Source organism: Podospora anserina, chromosome 6 (assembly GCF_000226545.1).
Source record: "Podospora anserina S mat+ genomic DNA chromosome 6, supercontig 4".
Taxonomy (NCBI): Eukaryota; Fungi; Ascomycota; class Sordariomycetes; order Sordariales; family Podosporaceae; genus Podospora; species Podospora anserina.
Window position 1 is genome coordinate 734700 of NW_003613579.1, and position 22814 is coordinate 757513.

Genomic DNA, 22814 nt, shown 5'->3' on the forward strand with positions numbered 1-22814 from the left:
TGAGCGACTCAAAATGCCTAGCAAATTTCAGGGGAATGGTTTTCACGAGGCTCTGTCGTGGGTTGGTCCTTACCTACCTTAGACAACAATGGAATTGAGCGTCAAAATGGACAGGAAATGTCTTGATATTCCCTCGATATCAAGTGCATTCCAACAATTACCGTGACAGGCGACTACGACTGCCCACCATGAAACCTCAGACACCGGTATTCAACATGAAGGTCGACAACTCGAACATGGAATCTGAAGCTGCATCACCCTCTGCCAAGACTCCTTCTCCAAGCATTCATCAAGCTTCTAGTCTCGCTTCCTCGGGGTACCACACCAGACAGTCGCCGCATACGTCTGCAAACGATGGTTCCAGAGACCAGAGCGATCTTGCAACAGAATACTCTGACACCGAGTCCAGCTCAGGCAGCAGTCTCGTATCATCAGAGGAAGAACACCTCCAGGATAGATCTAGGCGTCCTGTTGAACTTGGAGGTGGACTCGATACACTAGTCACCAGTGAGCTGGATCGAAAGGGTATCATCGACGAGTCAGACTCTGAGTTGTGGAAGGTGGAAGAGCGGACACCTTCAAACGGCCGGAAATCACCCAGAGTCAACTACACAGCTCGTGCACCATTCCGGGGGGACGGTGGCGTACCAATAGTAGATCTACACCACAAACCGGCCCATGAAGTCGAACCGAGCGAGATCACGGATCTCGGTAACGGCCAATACATGCGCGATCCAGATAGGAAATCTCGGTTTCTCCAGCGGCGAAAAAGTCGCAACCATGCCAAAGACAGGAAGTCGCTCCAAACACAACTTTTTCAGTCTCTCCACCCGCTTGATGACGAAGAGAAAGAAAAAGGGTTCATACCTATTGATCTGTTACCTCTGCTCATCACCGAAGAATCTGTCTACAAGGAACTATCAGGTCCCCTCCGAGAGACCCATGATGAGAAAACCATCCGGAGATACGCGCGCAAGATTTGTGCCGAGACAACCGAGAATTATATAGAGGGCGACAAGCCCAAAACAAAGACCATAACGTTTCGTAAAGTCTTTGCGATCCTGGTCCTTGTGGAGAAGTCTCCTTCTATCACCAAGTTCCTCAAAGAAAACATAAACGACTCGGATTTGCCCTTGGTCAGAGTCAGCAACCCAAAGAGACCTGGCGAATGCGATTTACGTTGTTCGAGGGAGCGGGACAAACAGCTCAAGTGTTTCCGAGGGAGCTGGTCACCTCTACAGATTCGGAATTTCGCATCGTGGCAATTCGTCACTCTGGCCCCTTTTTTCGCCAAAAGCGAGCTGTACAAGGAAGTCGAGCACTACGTTCTACAGGACGGGATCATCATGCCTTTTCTGACGGACCCGAACAAGCAAGCCATATCCAACGATCCCTTTGTCGGTAGTCAGCAGGAAGAGCTGTTAGGTGGTGGAGGTCGGGTGTTCAGGGCCATCCTTCACCCTGATCATCATAGCTTTCACAAGAGTTTCAAGGTCGGTACATAATCCCGGATCAAATGTATGCAGATAAGAGTGGGTTAAAGCGGGTCCTAATAAAACACTGCAGTGTCCTCGAGAACCATCATGCATCTGCACCTTCGCCATCAAGCGTCTCCATTCCCAAAATAAAGATCACTTCAAAAGAGAAGTTGACATGCTGAAGAAGTTCAGCAACTTTGCACACCCACATCTCATATCCTTACTAGCCACCTATGAACAGCGAAACAGTTTCTTCCTGATCTTCCCCTGCGCCAAATCCGACCTACTTTCTTACTGGGAAAAGTTCGAGGCCAGACCGAAAATGGACCACGGCACTGTGAAATGGGTGGCACATCAGTGCAAAGGAATTGCAAGCGGTGTGTTGAAAATTCACGAGTATTCAAGCACCAACTCAAAGCTGGGCAACACCCTGAAGCCAGGTCCACGGGAACCATTTGGCCATCATGGGGACATCAAGCCACAGAATGTGCTGGTCTTTTTAGACAATGCTCAAGATGGCCCAACTCAGGATCATTGTTCCACATGGAAGAGTCGAGGCACCCTCAAGCTCACAGACTTTGGCCTGGCTTCCACATCTTCTCATCGCACCATATCCCGAAAGCCACTCTCTCATGTCGGAATGACCTACAACTATCGAGCACCCGAGTGCGATCTTCCTTCCAACCAAGATCCAAAAGGCCGTCAGTACGATATGTGGACGCTTGGATGTTTGTACCTAGAGTTTGTCACTTGGCTCATGGGAGGGAAAAAGCTCCTCGACGAATTCACACAGCTTAGAGCAGGGCCCTTTAGCGCTGAAAGTCTGAAGCACAGAACAAAACTGGACATCTTGTACGGTGGTGGTCTCATTCCACCTGAGATCACCAGCGATGCCTTCTTCATGATCGAGGAGGACCACAGCATAGAAGGACAGAAAAGAGGGGGTCTCAAGGGAATAGTCAAGCCGGCTGTCACCGAGGTATGTCTTGTCCCCTTTACCATATTCCCACATTAACACGTTGACACATTGACACATTGACACATTTTCCCATCTCCTCTCACATTCCCCATTCCAAGATCAGTTCCCAATACCATTTCTAGTTCATCAAGAGACTACACGCCGACCCAGCATGCACCGGGTTTTTGCATGACTTCTTGGATATGATACAAGATGGACTACTGGTCGTCAAGCAGTGCGACCCAGGGAAGCTGGACAGGTACGAGATTCAGCAGGTCTACGGCAAGCTCTGCAAGATGGAGCAGGAGTGTGAGAAGTGGGAGTACAGCTGCGGACCAGCGTCGAGGTGATGGGGACGGCAAATCAGCAAGTGCAAAGGATCAATGGATAATAACATTTATCTGATAATAATCATTCTTTCCAACTTATAATCTACCCAAGATCTCGTCGAAAATCCCAAGAAACGCCTCTATCCACTATCCATCCAGTCACTCCGTACCTCGTCTACACTCTGATATGCCCACCGTCAATAATGGCCTTGAGATTAGGCAGAACACCAATGCGATCAGAAGAGGGAGTGCGGCTGGCGGTGCCAGAGGTGGTCAGAATAGTCCTGACTCTCGCAGGGCTCAGCTTGCGACCAAGTCTCGCCTGGGCAATACCCTGAACGGCGGCAGCAGCACCAACAATAATCGGACTAGCCCCGGATGTGCCGCTGAAGCCGGTGGTGTACAGGTTGTTGGCAGTGCCATCGGCGTTGGTAAAAGTGGTATCGATGTTCTCGCCCCAGCCGTAGACATCAACACGGCTGCCGTGGTTGGAGTAGCCCAGCCGGAAATGGGGAACTGACGCGCTGGACGCTCCGACCATGATAGCACCGGACTCGCGGTATTCGCTGGGGAATGCGCGGTTGAAGATGCGCTTGTTGGACAGGTTGCGGTAGGCATCCAAGTCATTCCCACCGTTGCACGCCGCTTCGACAACGATGATTCCCCTGCCGGTACAGACGAGGATGGCCTCGTGATTCGCGTCAGCCACCGACACGGGCCAGTAGTATTGGCCGCCCACGGGGTCGAACTCTTGAGCTTCAAGCAGGAGGATATCACCACTGGCCATGTTGTTGCAGGCGTCCAAGATGGTCGCAGCTGTATTGTACGAGCCATCGGGGCGAGACTGAGAGATCACTCGGCCCTTGGCGGCGGGGACGATGCCGACACCACCGATTTGGTTGTCTGCCATGAGCATCTGGCCCAGGACGGCAGTGCCGTGGTCGGGATAGTCCCTGTTGCGGCCAGAAATGAGGGTGATGTTGGCAGCACGAAGGTCTTCGTGGTTGAGGTTCCTATTCAGAGAGTCAGTCAAGTGGTCTATCACAGAGGGGCTGAAGCAACATACCATCCCTGCTCCATGTCAACGATACCAACTCTGGCACCGTCACCACCAGTGATTGTCCAAGCGTAACGGGCATTGATACCCTGAGGGGCAGCGTTCAAATACCCCTGATTTCCGCTGCGAGGGTCATCATTAGGATTAACAGCAGGAGGTGGACCTTGCTGCAAAGCGTGGACACTGGCAACAGTGTCAAGCTTGTTCAGTCGGTGAATAAGTTCCAGCGTCAGCTTGGAGAGTGCAGGGGGCGCCTCCTTGCCGGATTTGGAGCTGGCGGTGGAGACAGCGCTCAGTCCAAGATCGTCAATGTCGATCTGGAACCACTCCTCGAAGCTTGGGATCTGGACACCATCCACGTCGAGACGCTTCCGAAGAGCCGCGCTGGGACGATGCTCCTGAGGAACAAGGGGCGCGACGTTGGGTGTGAGCCGACGTCTGTGGCGGCCAGTGTTGAGGCCATCAATCAGACTCTCAACCCCTGAAACCAAGCTGGCGATGAACTCGGGGTCCTCCAGCTGCTTCTTCAAGCCCTCTGGTGTGAGCTTCAGGGCAAGTCTGGGGGCGTTGGAGGCCAGAGAAGAAAGAGTGGATGTGACAGCTTCGACGGATTCTGCAAATTATCAGTGTTTGAGCATTATCTAGGTCATTGACAACCTAGGGAGACTTACCCTTTGAACCCAGGTCAAGAGCGTAACCTGAGGTGAGTTGCGCTGTCGCCAACAGACCGGCCCCGAGCCACGCCTTCAACCTTGAGACAGACATTGTGACTCTGTGAACTCGAGTGACCTTGAAGACTATGGGCGGTTGAGTCTGAACTTTGAAGGTTGAGAAGCCAGATGGGGAGATAGGTAATGCAGATCAGTTGTGGGAATCTTGATAACTTATATGCCCATCTACATCTTTCATAGACTAGGTACCCAAGTTAGTCGACCCATACCAAGCACTTTGTGTGGAACGACCAGACGCGATTACTTCGCCTAGGTGGACATGAGATTATGCCATCCTTCCAGGCTGCGTATAACATGCGATTGGTCGGGACATGGGTGCCAACCCCTGACGCTTTAACATGTCAACCAAATTTGACCACCTCGCCACAGTTCTTCTGGTACGTTGGTGTTCACCATGCATTGCCCACAACCAGGAAAACACAAAAGGTCCCCGTGGATCAGACGCGTCCAGGGCCCCTGAATTTGATCCAAGTCCGAAAACTCGGACAGACATGTCCCCGGGGCCGGGGGGGGGCCACTCGGTCATCAGCCCTGCAACCGCGCCACAAATCAGCTCCTGCGGGCCTTAAGTTCCAGCCCAGGGTCTTTGCCCCGGGCGGGCAGTCCCTAGCTCTTTCATCGGTGAGGGCACGCACAAGCAAATAGTCCCACCCCACCAAGCCCAAACTGGGCTAATGCTGACCCTTGGCGAATGCTTATGCTCAGGGGTTGAGTCTAGGGGCGTTCGGCCCGAGCTTTCTAGATGGTGAGTCTATGAAGTTCTATACGAGCAAGAGATGCCTGATATGACTAACCCGGGTTATCGGTTCCTGGGTTTAGACGTTGGCACGTGGGGGGCACACCTTCCTTCCCTGTGTTTTACGTATCATCGTCCCATGTTTGTAGCCATCTTGAGGACCAATAGGGGGCTTGTGCGTCGGTTGCGTAGTAATGAGCAAGGGCAAAAGCATCCTATGGCTTCCTTCTACCCACGGTGTATGGCTGACTGCTTACAAGCAACCCATGATGAGGGTGTTCAGAACAGGTCAGCTGGCAGCAATGAAGAAGGCTTACATCTTGCGCATATCACCTGAAGGAACACCATTAGCTGGGTTATCAGTCTATGTTTAGCATTTGGTTTGATAATGACATTCGAGCAGGAAAAAGCTGCCTGTTTAGGACATTGCTAGGTGCCGTGAAAAACCCGAAAGGCAAGACTTCAATCTGAATCCCCCCGTCCTGTTCTGACTCATTGCTCCATCAAATCTGCAGTCCTTCCGTAATACGCATCACGTTCCTGATATCCTCGAAGGTGATACCTCTATCATATCTCTTGGCCATCATCCTTGCAGTCTTGGTGATGTTCTTGATCCTGCGGCCGTTTGTCTCGATCGACGCTAGCGTGTCAAACTCCTCATCCGTGACCGTGGAGGCGAATTCTCCCTCCTCCATGCCCAGGAACGTCTTCCAGATGGCGAGACGTGATGACAGGTCCAGGGCAGGGTAGTTGATGGTGAGGTGGATGCGCGAGTAGATGGCCGGGTCCAGAACACGTTCTCTGTTGGTGGTGAGGAACAGCAGAGAAGGGTAGTACTCCAGCTCACGGAGGAAGCGGGCCACGAGCCGGTTTCGTTCCGGGGAGTCGTCACTCCTCTTCTCAAGATACATGTCACACTCATCGATTAGGAGCACGGCCTTCCACTTGGCGGCAAGCGAGAAGGTCTTGGTCAGCTCATCGTCATCGCGGCTGCTGACGGGTGAGCGTGACCGGGAATCGTGCCGACGCCTCTCGGGCATACGATCCCGTTCGTCTTTCAGGAGGTCCGACAACTCCATCTTGACCAGCGGCGCATGAATCTTTTCAGCAACTGAGGCACACAAGTTAGCTTCCAATCATTTACAAACACAAGCGCTCAAGATATACTGCGGTACATACCAGACTCTGCCGTCATTGTTTTGCCCACACCTGGATCACCGGCCAGCAACATGACAAGACCACCGCCCTTGCCGTTGATGACATCGTCAAAGGCCTCTCCGTCCTTGAGCTGATTCTCGACAAAGGACAGAATGAGATCTTTGTAACCGTCCGGGAGCACAAGGCTATCAAAGGGCTTGGTGTTCTTCTCGACGTCGATGATGCGATCCACCTCAAAGTCATCTGTTTGCCGTCGTCAGTAAGTTGGCTTGATAAGAAAGTCAACAAAAGCTTACCCCATTTTCTCTCCTTGAGGCAATAGCCATGCATGTAAGAAGACAAAAGCAACAGCTCGAGCTCATCCAGGACCTGCTTCTTGTTCTTGTCGCCATCTTCTGTCCCTGTCGCCATAGGATCGTCCTCGACAACTAGAGGTCGTGGAGGAGGTCTGGCGTACGGCTCGTCGTACGGTGCGTCGTAGTCGTGCACTGGAATTGGTTGCCGGTATCGAGGCCTCAGCGGGTTGTCCTCAAGAGGACGGTGACCACCGGGCGGGGCAGCGTCAACCGGAGCTTGCGTAATCAGCTCAGTGTAAAGCTGCGGCTTGTTCACCTCGCTCAGGTGTCTGGTAAAGGTTCTTCTGGGGCAGTTCCGGGAATCCAACATGATGCGATTGGTGTGCTGTTTCCGCTCTGACTCGCTCATCTCTTCTGCCTTCTCAGGGAGATATGCCTTGTAGGTGATGCCAGCGAGCTCGTGATGTCTCTTTCCCCTTTCGAGGCATCGGGCTTTGATTGCGGCCGCATCCTCGAGGTACTTTACCGGAACGACTCTCATGTCCGCAATCTTTCTTGTGCCCTTGAAGCTAGAGAGACTGATGTTGTCATTCGTGGCGCCAAAGCTAGACCCATTCCATGAAGTGCCTGTGCAGAAGAGGTTGTATCGTGGATGGCGTTGGTAGCGCTCGGGGTCATCGTGAGGGGCTTCCACCTCGGTGACGATGAAGAAGTCACCCAGGTTTGACTGCCTGGTGATACGCGGAGTCTCGTACACGAGCTCGCCTGGAGGGAAAATGGTCCACAGGTGCTTGAAAGTGATGATGCCGTGGCTGACGAGCTCGTCCTTGACTGCAAACGCCTCGGCCAGGTCGACCCTGACAAGGGACCTCAGCTGGATCAGAATGGTCTTGACAACCTCACTCTCTTCCTTGTCGATGGCGGCGTTGAACCTGTCCCAGCGCCAGAAGAATGGGCGGAACGGTGCCTTGAAGATCAAGAACTTGACCTCTTTCACGAGGTTATCGTATCCCTCAAACACGTCGAATAGCACCTCCCGGACTTGGGGATGGCGGATCTCAATCGAGTGGAGTTCAATCCGCTTCTTGTTGCCGTTCATGGTGGCTAGAACACGGCGGCGGACAATGAGAGGATAGGTGCAGTCCTCGTTGTCTTGGTCGACTTCCACGTCAGGGGGCATCTCGTGGACCCAGTTCAGGCAACATTGGCACTTTTTGGGGCCTTCGTAGAGATCCTGAACCAGCCTTTGGCGATCCTCGGTGCCAGCGTGGAGGTCATCTTCGATGCGGATGGCATCAGCCAAACGCTCGATGATGGAGTACGACTCATCGTCGTCTTGGAGCGGCTTGTCCCTCGGCATGGTTGTTGTATCTGTGGCTTTGTGTCGGTTTCAAAAGAAGAGAAAGGATGAGTGATGGGGAACTTGGATGTTGGATGAGATGGATCATCTTGATATACCCCGCGGTTGCTCAGAGTGTTGGCATCTGAGGCAGGCTGTGAGACCGTCCTGCCTGGCGTTGCCTGGGCTGCGCATGCGGGGACATGCAATATGCACTCCATCGGACAGCGAGTCGATGCGTCGATTGGTCTCGTTCAGGCGGCACTGCCCCCAACAGCCTGCTGCACAGTGAAGAAATGTCCAATAGCCGCCATCCTGGCTCGGACTTTGGCTTGAGGACAATTGGTTCAATGTCAAGTGCATCATCATGAGGACAGGAAACCACCGACGCGAAAGGGGACTGTTCTATCAACCCTAACCCCCCTGACCCCTGAACCCCTGACTGACACAGCATTGTGCTAGATTTTTTTGTTGTTTTGACAGTCCCCAAGCGCCTTGAGCTTTGGTGGAGGATTCTGCATGCATAAGTCTGATCTACAAGAGCTGTCACAGCTGGACTGGTGTTGGTTCCAAGACTCGGCTCCGCGTCGCCATTGATTGGTTACCACCGATCCAGTGATAGCAACCAAGGCGCTTCACGAAAAGACATAAAAAGCACTGAGTGGCTGCTTCGAGAGGGAAGAACATCAAACATATGCTCCGCCATTTCCAAGCTACATTATCTATTCCTGTCCTCAACATGCACGCACTGCTCTCTCGAGGCAGAGCTTCAGCGACCGCCGACGCGATAGGTGGGTCCGTCGAACTTGCAGCCGCAATCGGGATTCCCCTTGCCATCGTCTTCTTCATCGCAGTCATTCTCGCCATTTATTCATCAAAACCAAGCAACAAGGAAAAGGAGCCAGAGGTACGGGAAGTCAGCGGCGAGAGTTTATACGATCGATTGGCAAGGGAACGGACATGGCAAACTTCCGGAAGAGACGACAGCTCATATGATGGGTACAGGCAGGTTCAGATGGGGGGCGGGAGAAATATGGAAGCAGAATCAGAAGTCCTGCTAACGGCACCGCAACCGAGTCGGCCTAGGAGTAGTGATCGCGGAGGCGGAGATGATTATAGGGTATGAGATGCTGGGAATTTGCGGATTGTGGAGAGTCACATATTATGCGAAATAGAGCTACCTGACCTGACCTGAATCATGGAATAAATGGGTTGTAACTGCAAATTTCACGACTATTGAACACCACACCAAGCACAGTTCTTTTTCCCGTTACACAGGAGTGTCGCAACCTAAAGCGAGAATCGGACTCGTCGTGTTTAGCCTGGATCATCATTTACTTGTCATATGCGGTAGACACCGCGACTGGCCAATCCAATACTTCAAAGCAAGTGTGAAGATGTTGGAAACGTAACCTTTGTGCGGAGAAATGCGGGTGAAAAGATCTGCACAATTTCTGTGAGACCGTCAGCCGTGCACAGCATGGTTGAGAGATCATATAATGACAGGAGTGTTCGATACCCAGAGCAAGCCGGGCCGTCATCTCCCTCAACACTCGATTACCAAGTGAACATTGTTTCGCCATGTCGCTAATCAAGATTCTGGGAGTTCTTCTTACCTTTAATTTCTCGGTACAAGCCACCAGGCATTTCCATCCTCTTTTTGCTTGGGAGACAACACCTTTGGACCCCATTGATTTGGCGAGACTTGTCCAGGACACCAATACCTCGCAATATGAACACCTGTTTCCCTTCACAGGTCAAAATACCCCAGCAACACCTAATCGGCTAAGCCCTGGCACCTGCAAAGTGTTTCCAGGAGACAATGACTGGCCCTCACCGGAAGCATGGGATGCCTTTGGTAAGGTCCTCGGTGGTGCTCTGATCAAGACGGTCCCAGCTGCGGCGGTCTGCTACGCCAATACAGGCCTCTACGATGCGCAGAGGTGCTCCCAGGTTCAAGCAAATTTTAGCAATCCCTATTTCCAGTATGCCTCTGAGTCTCTATAAGCTGTAGTGAAAACACTAACAAGCTCCCCAGTGAGGATGACCCTACTTCTAACTTCTTCCCCAACTTCCAGGGTAGGACCTGTCTTCCAACTTCAGATCCTCGATCCTCAAACTGCACACACGGCGCATTCCCAGTATACGCAGTGAATGCTACCAATGTGCAGCAAATCCAACTAGCCATCAACTTTGCAAGGAACACAAATATCAGGCTGGTCATCAAGAACACGGGACATTGCTACTTGGGCAAGTCGACTGGGGCCGGGGCTCTGAGTATGTGGACCCATCACTTGAACGATATCCGGTATTTTGACGACCTGAAAGTTGATGGCTTTGAGCAAGGTGGCAAAGCACCCAAGATTGCCCCTGGAGCGACGGTGAGGCAAGTTCATGAGGCAGCGGATCGGAATGGCGTCAGTGTCCTGGGCGGCATCTGCGAGGTGAGCATCGTTAACTACCCACAATACATATCTACCCACCAGGTGTCCAACTGCTAACACATCAAAGAGCGTCGGTTATGCCGGAGGCTACGTAGCTGGAGGCGGTCACACACCCTTGTCAGGCCTCTACGGCATGGCAGCCGATCATGTTCTCGCTCTTCAGCTTGTCACCGCTGAAGGCCACTTCACCACTGTCTCCCCAAAACATAATCCTGACCTCTACTGGGCTCTTCGTGGCGGCGGAGCTGGCATATTTGGTGTGGTCACCTCTGTGATCATCAGAGCTCAACCCAAACTCCCGGTCGTAACCTCCACCTTCTCCATCAGCACCTCTGATACTGTCTCCGCCGAGACATTCTGGAAGGGAATGCGCGGCTATTTTGAGCTTTTCATCCCCTTTACCGATGCGGGCACGTACTCCTGGGGGGTACTAGTCAATACCAACGGCAACTATGTCTTTAGCATGAGCCCCTTTTTTGCGCCAAACCACACCATCGAGTCGTTCAACAAGCTCGTCAAGCCATGGTTTGACCAGCTCACAGAACTGGGTATTCCATTCACACCAAACACAACCCAACACGATGCCTATCTCCCCGCCTGGGCCTCCACTTAGGGCGAGGATGTCATGTTGAACGCCGCCGGGGGGATGAACATTGCCGGCAACTGGCTACTCCCACGCCGAAATTGGGAAAACCGGACAAAATTCGAAGAAACTTTTGCGGTCATCAAGCGGCATAGTGAGACTGGAAGGATGCTGATGGGGTATCACCAGGCGCCGAGGAACAGAGCCAACGTTGACAACGCCGTGAACAATGCTTGGCGGGAGGCTGTCTGCTTCCTCATCCTGGCGGCAGTGATTGATGCGGAACCGTTAGCTTTCACCCCCGGTTTGATCGGTGCTGCGTCAAGGGAGTTTAGAGATGAAATCCTGGCGCCATTCAGAGCGGTTGCTCCGGAGAGTGATGGTGGTGGGGCATACTTGAACGAAGCTCATGTTGATGATCCAAACTGGCGGGAAGCGTTTTATGGAGGTCACTATGAGCGACTGTCAAGTATCAAGCAGAAGTTGGATCCTGGGCATGTCTTTTATGCCACGACCGCAGTGGGAAGCGAGAGGTGGGAGGTCCGGGATGGAGATCAAGGGATACAAACACAGAACGGGCGGCTATGTCGGACTTGAGTACCTCGAGGCAAATGCGTGAGCTTTGTGGACTCGTACTCAGTCTCGGACTCGACCGGGTTGAGGGCCATCTATTGCTCCGGCGCCAGCAAGTTACATCGAGTTTAATTTTAATCGGGAGTTGAGTTGTACCATTCCGTGGTGATTCCGCTTCAGGACCCAATCTTTTGCCTAGGTTTCTCCATGTGGTCCTACTCTTTTCACGTGGTACAGCGGGGAAGTCCACGGGATTTAACGGCCATATGATGAACGGCCCCGCCACAGGTATTCTCCAATCTTCATCCACCGTCGCAAACCTACTCTACGCGCCATGTCCGTAACACATACCGTTCTCTTCCAGATCAAGGCCGATGCCGATGCTAATGATGTGAAGGCCGTGTGTACTTATTTCCTTGGCTTGACAGCCCGTCTGTGCTAACCTCAGTTGTCACATAGGCTTGAGATCGCTTCATTGCGCTCAAAGACAGCTGCCTCCACCCCACAAGCAATACACCCTATATCAAGACGATCAAAGGTGGCAAGGACAACTCACCAGAGGGGCTCCAGGTGTGTGATGAGCTGAGGTACCTTCCATCCTAGGATATCATAATCTTACTGACAGTCAATCGAAAGAATGGCATCACCCACGGCTTCGTGGTTGAGTTCTCCTCGGCAGAGGACAGAGACTACTACGTCTCGACCGACCCTTCTCATCAGGCTTTTGTGAAGAGCATCGGCGCTTTGGTAGAGAAGGTCATCGTGGTAGACTTTGTTGACGGTCTGTACTAGGTACCGACCTGTTGTGTCTTCCAGGTTGTCAGGCTTTTGGATGGCTTGGCTCCAAAAAAGCTTGCGAGTAGAAATTTCAAGGTGTAAACTTTTTCTGTGCAAAGCCTAAATCACCACATCATCCCTGTGATCATAGTGTTCCAAAGTATCACGGTGCGATATAAGCTTTGTATCCACTTACAGTACTGAGAGGCTTCATGATCTGTCGCCACAGCATGCAGTCATAATGTCGTGGCTGAGATTTGTGCTAAATCTAAAATACCAGTTTGTTTTATCTTCCCTAAAATGCGAGCGTCTTCCAGTTGTCTTGACACGCCAGGTTCCAATTACCTTACCTATCATTCTGCCCCAGGTCATACTCACCTCTACACATATCAACGAGCCCACGAGCACCAAGAGCCCACGAACCCACGCGCCCACAAGCCCATGCGCCCACAAGCCCACGCACCTACGCGCTCACGAGACCACAATCACCAACATGGCGCCCAACAGCCCAGACGAAGGGGAGAACTCACGGTACCATACCCCACGGCCAGGCGCAGTCCGCACTCGCCGGCCCTCATGTTCGATCGAACGCGGACGTGACCCATATGGGGACATAGATACCGAGCCGGCTCGCAGGTCTCGCTCCGTGCCTGCATACCCGGATCGAGCCAGGCAAGCTCTCGACTGGGATACACTCCGCCATATAGTCACGTCATTGGCCCCCAACAACACTGCTGAGAACCAGACTAGTTCTGGAAGTCGGAGGCCGAGAAGAAGGAGAAACCGGCGCTGGGCAAAAAGGCGATGGGCAAAAAGAATGAAAGCGGAGAGTCAGAACCAAGCTGTGGACGAGTCAGATGACGAGCCATATGTTAGAGGGGATAGTGGGAAAGAGGATCTTGAGGGAGAACATAAGGAACAGGATCAACAGAGGCCTTTTGGGGTGAATTACGATGGTTTGTGGAGGAACGCACTGTCTGCCGATCGTGACAGGATGCGCGCTTGCTTTTGGTACGGCGGGCGGAGCGCGCATATCGAGCCATCCTTCAGGGTGGATTCAGTGTGGACAATCACCTGAGCCAAGTCAAGTCAACCCTATATTGGCCTGAGCCAAGTCAAGCCGTGATACCCTCAAGTCAAGCCGACCCGGAAATCCTGAGCCAAGTCAAGCCCAGAGCCGGCTCAGCTCAGATCAGTTGATTGTCCACACTGGGCGGATTTGGACACATTGCTAGAATATAGGTATCATAATGTCTTCAGCCCAGAGCGAGTGATGGGCTGAGATGAAAAGTATATACAGGGAAGAGAGAAGGCGAAAAGATGTCAAGTAGGTATGTACACGAAGATCTAACGAATGACCTTGACTTCTCAAAAAAGCTGCTCCTGTTGCCATGATCATGTGGAATAGTGAGCGACATATCCCACCTCCATCATCGAGCCGTAACCGTCGGCCGTGTTTCCGTTGGGGTACCCTGGCTGTTTGACCGTTAGCGCTACTCTCCCTTATGCATTCCTCGAATACAAGACCTACCCAGTCACCTCCTACAGCCACGTTGAGAATGAAGAAGAGCGGTTTCTGGGCCAAGCTCGCCCACACACCAGCATCGTTGATCTGATCGCCCCTGACCTGGTGGAACTGCTGCCCGTTCATGTACCAAGTTATGTGCTCGCTTCTCCAATCGGAAGAGGTCCTGTCAAAGATGACCCGCCACTTTTGCCAGCCTTGGTTGGGGATATTGATGGCCCCCCCTCGGCCGGTGGGCTCGTTGCAAGCGCCCCCTGGATAGACTAGGTAGGTACCGCATCTGTTAGCCACCTTCAACCATGCCTACCTGTGGTGCAGCAGGGATAATAACATACCATGGCAGTGAACCGTCCCATACCCCGTCAACAACCCATTGACCGTCTCCATGATGTCCACCTCGCCACATGCCGGCCAGCCAGTCCCGGTCCGGATGCTTTGACCCAGCAGCCAAAACGCAGGCCAGATCCCCTGCTTCTGAGAGATGTCATTCCCTCCAAATCTAATCTCGGCCTCTACCAACGTCCTTCTCCCTGCGCCCGGGGTGAAGGTGTACCTCGACTCTATTCTGCCAGATGTCCATTGAAGCTGGCTGTCGCGCCAGGGGACAATTTGAAGAGTCTGGCCACCAGAAAGCTGGATTTGCCTGGGGTCGGCGCGGTATGTCTGGAGCTCATTGTTGACGCCAATGTTTCGGTTGATAATGTCCCAGTTTGAAGAGGACGGGAGGGTGGCCGAGGAACCGGAAAAAGTGTCAGCCCAGAGGAGAGAGTAGCCCGCGTAAGAGGGAGGTTGATAAGCAGATGCCAACAGGGGCAAGAGAGGAAGGGCAAGATAGGAAGAAAGATGCATGGTGAGAGAGCTCAACAAAAAAAAGGAGTGATAAGAAGAATAAGTATGTACAAGCGGTCGCTAAGATGAAAAGCTCAAATGTTTGCAAAGGAGTGTCTCAGAATCCAAGGAATGTGAAGGTGTCTTGGAAAAGGAATGTGGTTGAAGACCTAGACCCTAGCCTCTCAAGACCGAAACACAGGAAGAGAGGCTCAACTTATATACAGATTCCTGTCGGCCATCTAGAACCTGACATCTGGGTCTGGAGTAAATGAAGCGGTGCCATGAAGTGACCAGTTAGGAGCACGAGAGGGTGCACTGTGATAGCAACAAACCACATGGGATCCATGCTACCCCTGCTTCGACATGGCAAAGTCCACAAGATCAGGTCAGGGCATCTTCCCAAGTGGTCACCTCCGGTGTATGCCACGCCGTCCCCACAGTGACTTCTTCAGAAAACATGCAACGGTGTAACATGAAACCCAGGACTTGCGGAGCTGTCTTGGTAGCAGGCGGTTCAGGCCGTTATGGCCCACTCGTCCACAGCCTGGTACGGTAGTCAGCCTGGTCGAGGCCTGGAAAAGGATGGTAAGGGAATAATTGGGGCGTAAGGTTCATGCGGCCCATTCTGGGGTCTTGACGAGGTGATTGGGCATCCCTTGAGATCTTCCAGGGGTACATAGGCTCGGCACGCAAACTGTGCCTCCTATTAAGCACTCTGGCACATCTCCCGCTTCAAGACTCAGGATTTCTGGGGCTGCAAACCCGCTGAATGGGCCACTGCTTAGTCTTGGAAGTGCTCCATGCGATTATTGGGCGTCGGACAAAATCTGCAAACTGGCAGGCTTCGACCTCATGCCTTATGACTGAGATCCTGTCATCAACGCTCAAGTGCTCAGATGGAGCCGGAAATAAAGCTGTCAGGGGGTCGACCGTTTCTGACAAAAGGCAGTCATCAAGCCAGTTGCATTGAAACGAGACCAAAGTACCGCTCGGCCGGGTCCCAAAAAGGACAATGGTTCCCGGGTTGATGACACATCTACCCCAGCTTTTGGGTTGCATTGGGGACATCTGCTGGCCGGTGCACACGGTAGTTGCGCCGAACTGCATCTTTGAGGAATTTTGCAGACCATAGACACTTGATCGCATGTGAAGCTAGTGTAACGTTGTCTCTGAACTGTTGTAAACGTTGCTTAAAGGGTTCAAACAAACTGTGCAGGTTTTCCTCTGAAAAGAGTTGACACTTCTGACTCTGGTGAGACTGAAGCCGCCGAGAGCAAGATGAAAACTCTTTCTTCATGATTTCGAATTCTTTTGGCTGATTTGGTACCAGGGATGGTGGACAATGTGTCAAAACAGGACAGAGACAAGTGATGTGAGCAATGCCATTGGCCGGCGGGAAAACAGGGTAAATGGGCAAAGAACGCCAAAAAGGGGCGCACTTACGCCACTCACACCTTTTTTTTTCCCTTGGGGAATTAAGTGGGTCGGTTAACTGATATCCAGATGCTCAAGCCTCAGTCATTGTGGAAGAGAGGTTTCCACGCTTATCAGATGAATGGCTTTGAGGATCGAGTTTAGTTTTGGAGGCGCCAAAACTCTATCCCTAAGTGGATCTTTGCTGCCTGGCTCCATCATGACATGTATCTAAAGTTGGATTGCCAGACGGCAATTATGATTGAATCTAACTTTGCAAAGGACAAACCTTCGACCTGGCGTCTTCCTTTTCACGAATGGCTACAAAGAGGAGACACCAGTTAAAAACTGCGATTCTCTTCTCCTTTTCTCGATTTCGCAACTCAACAAACTACTTAGTACAGAGAACATTCAGATTCAAAACATGTCAGTCACAATAATGATCAAGGCCCACGACCTCTCGCGGTTCCAGGGCCTGCCTTTGGAGATTCAGGATACTATCCTGAAAGAAGTTGTACGCATGAGGTTTCCAGAGCAATCTCTTCGCAGAGAAGCGATTGACCTCATCTCTGTCATGCGCGCCGGTAGAAGAGCTCGTGCTTCCGAGATTCGGAACCCAAACGCTGGTCGGAATTTTAACAAGACTCGGCGAGGTCGAAAGAGATTTTAGTTTCAACACCCGACTTTATCATTGTTCATCGTTCCTCGACAACTCCCTACTACCTTAGTAGCACGCGTTTTCTCTTCCCCATTCAGCCTTGACAGAATCGTGGCTATGAATGTGGTTTCCCACTGATATTAAAAATCCATCATAGGTAGGTAGCTTTGCCCCCTTCCGTCATGGTCTTCTTTTGTTGATAACAGGAAAAAAAAGGACAAAACTTTTGTCATACAACAACATACCTAAGCTAATGTACCTAGGTAAGGTAGGTTACCCCTCCCTCTCCAGCTCCCCGGTTACATCACCCGCCGGCGCTAAGTTCCCCACTTCCGAGGTTCACCGGATGCCTTTCTTCTTCTCATCATCCGACACATCATCCCACCAACCTCAGCACCCATTTCAACCTTCAGATCAGGCCCCCAAGAGCTTCAACATGACAGAGCCCAACCAAACCCGCTTCAACCAAGAAGCCGCAAACTGGGACTCCAACCCCTCGGTCGTCCTCGCCACTGAACTTGCCGTCGAATCGTACCTCCCTTTCTGCAGCGCCTCGTTTGATATCCTCGATTTGGGCTGCGGGACAGGCCTTTTGTCTCTCCTTCTCGCTCCTCATGTGAGATCGATCACAGCAGTTGATTCGGCCTCGGGAATGATCGATGTCCTCACAGCCAAGCTTTCTTCCTCTGGCTCTCACCAAAACGTCAAAAATGTTCTCGCTGTGTGCGCACTTTTGCAGGATCCGGATGATGCAAGGCTTCAAATCGACCCGTTGACAAAAGCCACCCTGGGATCTGAGACACGGGCGAGGACGTTTGACCTTGTGGTATCGCACCTGGTATTGCACCATATCCCGGATCTGGCGGCCGTTTTCAAGACGATTTACGGGTTGCTGAAACCAGGAGGCAAAGTTGCGGTGACTGACTTTGAGGACTTCGGGCCCGAGGCGAGGAAGTTTCATCCCGAGAGCAAGATGGATGGGGTGGAGAGGCATGGGGTCAAAAGAGAGGATATTCAGAAGATCATTGAAGAGGCTGGATTTGAGAGCGTGACGGTGGAAACAGCGTTCGAGTTGCCCAAGAGGGTGGAGAGTGAGCCTGGAAAGGGGGATATTGAGAGCGGGCCGACAAAGGTTTTCCCTTTTCTTATCTGCAGCGGCACGAAGCCATGATTTTCAGTGGACCATGAGAGGAAATGGACAGGCAAATGCTTTCACCATTGTTGGCAGTCCCGTCAGTGAGTGTGTAAACGACTATCCAAATAGCAGAACGACGCTGCTGGTGTGCTTCAAATCCAACCTGCTGCTTCATTCTCGTTGCCAGGTTCTCTTTCCTGCAGTTGATCTGACGGTTACCTAGAGAGGCAAGTGCTCCTAGAACTGGTTGGGAAGTGGCCGACATACTACCAGAAGGGGCGCCCCAGATGTCGACTCGTGTTTCGCCTCCGACCAGTCCCATTCCATCCCATCAGCTCCAGAACACATCATCTAATCCAACCTTTGTCCACACCCCATCAACAGCATATACCCTCCCAGTCTCCCACGGAAGCCAGTCAACCTACAACCATGCCCACCGACCTGCGGGATGTTACGAAGCCTCCTGGCTGTTCAGGCGGCCCCCCTGGACCATTGCCTTTTGCACCAGACACCAAAAAGATAACGCCAGTTCATGAGCCATATGTTCCAGGCGTCACATTCAGCAACCCATTCAACGAGGACCCCCAAACCAGAGCAAGGCGTGACGCACAGGATTTTATCGAGCATCAACGCAAAGATTGGGAAAACGCAACGAAAAGGGCAAAGCAAGAGTGGGACGCGCTCTTTGAGAAGCAACGGCCTGAACAGCCCGAACAGCCCGAACAGAGACGGACACGTCCATGTGACAGCGGTACCAACGACCGCATCAACTTCGACCGCCCCTCCCGCCGCGCCTCCTCCAGCAAGTCCAACAACCACAACATCCTCAAGCGCTTCTCCCCCGCCCCCTCGGGCAAATCCAAATCCTCCACCACTCACACCAAAAGCTCCCGCAGCCAGAAGTTCAGAGATGGCACGAAAAAGATAGCCGAGAGCGTGAAATCCCAGTCCAAGTCTGTGCTTGGCAAAATAAAGAAATTCAGGTCCTGGTTCAAGAAGAGGCTGGGCAACAACAAGAAGAAGAAGAAGAGGAAGCCGAGCAAGAAGAGGAAGCAAAAGACAGCTTGATGTTCAAGCTGGAGGGTGCAGCTGGAGAATCCGACGGATGCGGGGGTTGTTTGGCAAGAAGTAACAATGACCTGGGTTGAACTCGCTCAAGGCTTACAGACACAGAGACTTGAGATTGGAATCGACACTCCTGTTCTGCTGCTGTCGTATGATGCGGCAGACAATCTGTATACAACAGCAAGCATGCAGTAAGAGGTAGATATTTGGTAAAGGCTGGATAGGGTACATTCAGGGGTAATAATACCATCGACAAGAACGCTCTCTATCTGATGTAATGTGCCTTGAAATAGGACAGCACTCTTTACCCGCAAACCGCCAGATTACACTCAACATTAAAGCTAGTCTACTACTGCATCGAACTATAAGGATATATACCTGTGACTTGAAGCACCAAAAAAGATAATAAAAAACGCGAAGAGCATCATCCAGGAGCAAACTGGCGATCAACAAGGCTGACGATGAAGATGATACAAGAATAAAAATACGTTCCGCCCTTGCAAAGAAGCCCTCTTCCTTTTCCAAAACACAGATGACACCCGGTATGCAAACTCTCTGAACCCTTATCCCAAATGCATGCATATGTGTGTGTGTGTGTGTGTGTGCGTGTGTGTGCGTGTGTAGACAACTTCATCTCGCCTGTCCAATCGTCCCTCTTCTTCCCCTCCCCTCTTCTCTCCGCGTGGTCGCACCTGTGACTCTGCTCCACTCTTCCCACTCCTGGCTGATCTCCATCAGCACTCCGCCCATGACCTGGGCACTCGCCATCAAACCGTGGCCCTCGCCCTCGAGCACCCGCACCTCACACCGGCGCATGGTCTTGCCCAGCCATCTGACATTATCGACGGGCACGCGCGTGTCGCGGCTGCCGTGGTGGATAATCACCGGTCGGGTGATGTCGACGTACCGGAAGCCAATCGTGTGGCGCCGCTCGAGGCACACAAGCAGATCGACGGCGGGGTTGGCTCCGGTGGTGGCCAGCTGCCAGATGGAATGCGTCAGCCGGTTGTCGTACAGCTCCTGTCTTTCACGGTCAGCCAGCTGCGAGGTAGCAAGCGCCGCTGCCGCCGACAGGAGATCCTCCTTGTCCGAAGTCCGCCGGTTTCCTTGCTGTGTCGAGTTGGACCGATTGTGACGGTGACCCATGTTATCGCCGCCGGTAGGGTTCGTCTCCGTTGGTTTTACGTGGTCCATGTACTCGTCGGCCGCCGGAATCTGAGAGGCGCCCTTGGACCCGTCATCGTGCATGCGGTTCTCCTTATTGTCCGCACCATGTGACGAGCTTTTGGACTGCTCCTTGCTCTCCCTGGCCGCGTTATTCTTCCTCTCTCGCCGTGCTCGCTTTTGCTTCGGTAGAGAGCTAGTGATGCTGGAACTGGTGGCCGTCATGAAGCTGCTGTTGGCGGCCTTGAGAATAGGGGTAGGGAGGGCGCGCAATATCCGTTGGCTTGTGGGGATGGCATTTGTTGGTGGTAAAGGCGTCTGCGCGCTCGATCCTATGACATTCATTTGCGACGGTGGAATCCATGGCGCCAAGAGGTGTATCCTGCCACGAATGTGTTGGGGCATACGAAGTGCCGTGGCCAGCGCGTAGATGGCTCCGGCTGAATGGGCTAGAATGGAGAACTTGGTGATTTTGAGCGATTGGCAGATTGCATAGACATCATCTGAACCCAGTTAGTATCAGCCTCAGCTAGACTAGAAAGTGATAGAAAATAACATACCGGGCCAGCCCAAAGGTGTTGCAGTCCCCTCAGCGTATGGCTCGCTGTCTCCCACGCCAGGGCGGTCTGGGGTGATCAGCCGGAGCTTGAGGGTCAATGCCAGCTCATCATAAAACGCCGTGATATATCTCGTCAGCCCCATGCCGACACAGCAAAACACAGCGCTTCCATTCGGGTCGCCAACCTCACTAAAGCTGATGACACGTCCCGTCTGTGGGTGCCGAATCTTTTGGCTCAGCCGAGGGCTACAAAGGTAGCTTTCCACCGCGTCGTCGATACTATCCGCACTCGGTGGTCGCTCGTACGCAATGTGTGGGTGGTCACCTTTCGAATGGCTCGATGCACGATGATCTAAGGCCTTGTCGGGGGTCGGACTTGGGGCTCCAGAGAGTCTCTTGAGCCGAGTGCTGCTCCGCTTCGACTTAACAGCGACACCACCGCCCTCGCTTGCGTATCCACCAAAAGGATCAGGGGTGGTTCTGCCGGATCGTCGTCGTTTCGCATCGGTGCTGGTCTCGCGGTCTCTGCGGCGTCCTTGAGCAATGGCCGGCGACGGTGCGCCGTCGTCGAGGGGCTCCAAATCAGGAAACATGCTGGCCATGGGCGTTACAGGAGGGGCGCTGTGTACTTCAGGTTGAAGCCTGTCCGAGCTGTACTGCGGGATGTCGGCGGAGAGCCTCAGAGGATCGAGCGGCTTCTGTCTGGAGTTTCGTGACTTTGTGTCGTCAAAAAAGGCACGGCCCTCGGAGCCTTGTTCTTCAAGCTCGGGGATAGTCCCGCTTTCACGCTTTGAGTTCCGCGAGGCACGGGTAGAGGAGCGCTTAGCACCACTTCCCGTCTTCCTCAGGGATGAGTCTCTGGTAGGGATGGCCCTTGGACTGGAAAGCGTGCTGCTCAGACCGTCTCTGCCAAGGTCGAGGTTCGTTTCCTCGTTGATTATGGACTCGGCCGAAAGTGGATCCAGTCGCGGTGTTGTGCTTCCACTCGGGGGGTTATATCCTGGAGTGCCGTAGCTGGTTCTCTTCTTGTCGGCTTCCTTTTCTCGCAGGATTTCCTTGCTGCTCATATACTTGAGGCTGCGCTGACTTCGTCCGTTCTTCCAGCCCCAGCTTTCAAAGGACCGCTGCTTTCTGAGTCCGTGTCCTTCGGGGCCCGGTGAGACGGGCTCGTTCCTGGTTTCGACACTGAGCTTCCCGAAGCTGTTGCCGATGCTCTCTGCTCCTCCCGATGTCAATGATCCCTTGCTTGACGGCCGAGACAAGGCACTGCTGCTCCCTCGTGACAGGAGGCCCTTTAATCCGCCAGAACTCTCCCTCGGGCCGGCGCTCTTCGGAGACTTGGGTGCTGTGAGTACAGACAGGCCACTTGGGGGCTTGGAGGTCCGGATCACCGGAGGGCTCGCAGCAAGTTCATCTAACGGCACATCCTCCTCTCTGAGATCTCCCAAGGACGGTTTGGAAAAGGCGCCGTAGTCGACGCCAAACGAACCACCGCCGGCGGCCTGTGTGGGCGACCCGGGAAAGGAGATGCTGATGGGGCTTCCTGGTCCGATGGGCGCGAGGTAGGACGGGCTGTCAAAGTGGTTGCTGAGCGGCCTCGATATGGCCGACAGGGATGTGATGAGGGACGATATTACTTCGGGTGACGCAGGCGTGGGTGGGGCGGCGATGGTGTGTTCAGAGTCTCGTCCTCTTTCTTTGGGTTTGGGGTAACGGTTGGCGTAAACCTGTCGGTCTCGGTCGGTCCAGTCGGCAAAGATGTCGGGCTCTCGATCGCGCCTCGAGTCGAGGATAGGAGGAGGGTCGAGGGCGAGACGGCGGGAGTCCGAATGACGAGGACGGTCTCGCTCGCGGGACTTGCGGGGAATTGCAGGCGGTGGTGGTACGACGGACGACAACTCCAGGTGGTGGTGGTCCATGGTGGCGGAGGCAGAGGGCGGCGGGCGCGGCGCGGGACGAGGGGCTAGGTATTAACGTTCGGGGCCAACCTGGTTGACGGGCAGGC

The 22814-nt window shown here is 53.1% G+C and overlaps 8 protein-coding genes and 1 pseudogene across 9 annotated transcripts; 5 read left to right on the forward strand and 4 right to left on the reverse strand.

Moving 5' to 3' along the window:
* Window positions 1–188: 188 nt before the first annotated feature.
* On the forward strand, window positions 189–2786 carry PODANS_6_10490 (uncharacterized protein; the record flags this gene model as incomplete). Its single annotated transcript, XM_003437424.1, has 3 exons — window positions 189–1401; window positions 1532–2457; window positions 2589–2786. 3 exons carry the CDS (start codon window positions 189–191, stop codon window positions 2784–2786), a joined length of 2337 nt encoding a protein of 778 aa, XP_003437472.1.
* A 154-nt stretch (window positions 2787–2940) lies between these two features.
* Window positions 2941–4587, reverse strand: PODANS_6_10500 (uncharacterized protein; the record flags this gene model as incomplete). The annotated part of the gene is made up of 3 exons (XM_003437425.1): window positions 2941–3778; window positions 3832–4435; window positions 4494–4587. The coding sequence occupies 3 exons, from the start codon at window positions 4585–4587 to the stop codon at window positions 2941–2943; spliced, it is 1536 nt and encodes a 511-aa protein (XP_003437473.1).
* Window positions 4588–5792: 1205 nt separating this feature from the next.
* PODANS_6_10510 (uncharacterized protein) lies at window positions 5793–8103 on the reverse strand (the record flags this gene model as incomplete). The annotated part of the gene is made up of 3 exons (XM_003437426.1): window positions 5793–6400; window positions 6469–6690; window positions 6744–8103. 3 exons carry the CDS (start codon window positions 8101–8103, stop codon window positions 5793–5795), a joined length of 2190 nt encoding a protein of 729 aa, XP_003437474.1.
* Window positions 8104–9663: 1560 nt separating this feature from the next.
* On the forward strand, window positions 9664–11706 carry PODANS_6_10520 (uncharacterized protein; the record flags this gene model as incomplete). Its single annotated transcript, XM_003437427.1, has 4 exons — window positions 9664–10067; window positions 10121–10428; window positions 10532–11040; window positions 11140–11706. The coding sequence occupies 4 exons, from the start codon at window positions 9664–9666 to the stop codon at window positions 11704–11706; spliced, it is 1788 nt and encodes a 595-aa protein (XP_003437475.1).
* A 310-nt stretch (window positions 11707–12016) lies between these two features.
* Window positions 12017–12474, forward strand: PODANS_6_10530 (annotated as a pseudogene; the record flags this gene model as incomplete). The annotated part of the gene is made up of 3 exons: window positions 12017–12082; window positions 12142–12252; window positions 12319–12474. Coding segments are annotated over 3 exons (333 nt in total).
* Window positions 12475–13854: 1380 nt separating this feature from the next.
* PODANS_6_10540 (uncharacterized protein) lies at window positions 13855–14833 on the reverse strand (the record flags this gene model as incomplete). Its single annotated transcript, XM_003437429.1, has 3 exons — window positions 13855–13935; window positions 13991–14238; window positions 14320–14833. The coding sequence occupies 3 exons, from the start codon at window positions 14831–14833 to the stop codon at window positions 13855–13857; spliced, it is 843 nt and encodes a 280-aa protein (XP_003437477.1).
* Window positions 14834–17322: 2489 nt separating this feature from the next.
* Window positions 17323–18057, forward strand: PODANS_6_10550 (uncharacterized protein; the record flags this gene model as incomplete). The annotated part of the gene is made up of 1 exon (XM_003437430.1): window positions 17323–18057. The coding sequence occupies one exon, from the start codon at window positions 17323–17325 to the stop codon at window positions 18055–18057; it is 735 nt and encodes a 244-aa protein (XP_003437478.1).
* A 393-nt stretch (window positions 18058–18450) lies between these two features.
* Window positions 18451–19089, forward strand: PODANS_6_10560 (uncharacterized protein; the record flags this gene model as incomplete). Its single annotated transcript, XM_003437431.1, has 1 exon — window positions 18451–19089. The coding sequence occupies one exon, from the start codon at window positions 18451–18453 to the stop codon at window positions 19087–19089; it is 639 nt and encodes a 212-aa protein (XP_003437479.1).
* Window positions 19090–19716: 627 nt separating this feature from the next.
* PODANS_6_10570 (uncharacterized protein) lies at window positions 19717–22728 on the reverse strand (the record flags this gene model as incomplete). The annotated part of the gene is made up of 2 exons (XM_003437432.1): window positions 19717–20753; window positions 20811–22728. The coding sequence occupies 2 exons, from the start codon at window positions 22726–22728 to the stop codon at window positions 19717–19719; spliced, it is 2955 nt and encodes a 984-aa protein (XP_003437480.1).
* Window positions 22729–22814: the final 86 nt, after the last annotated feature.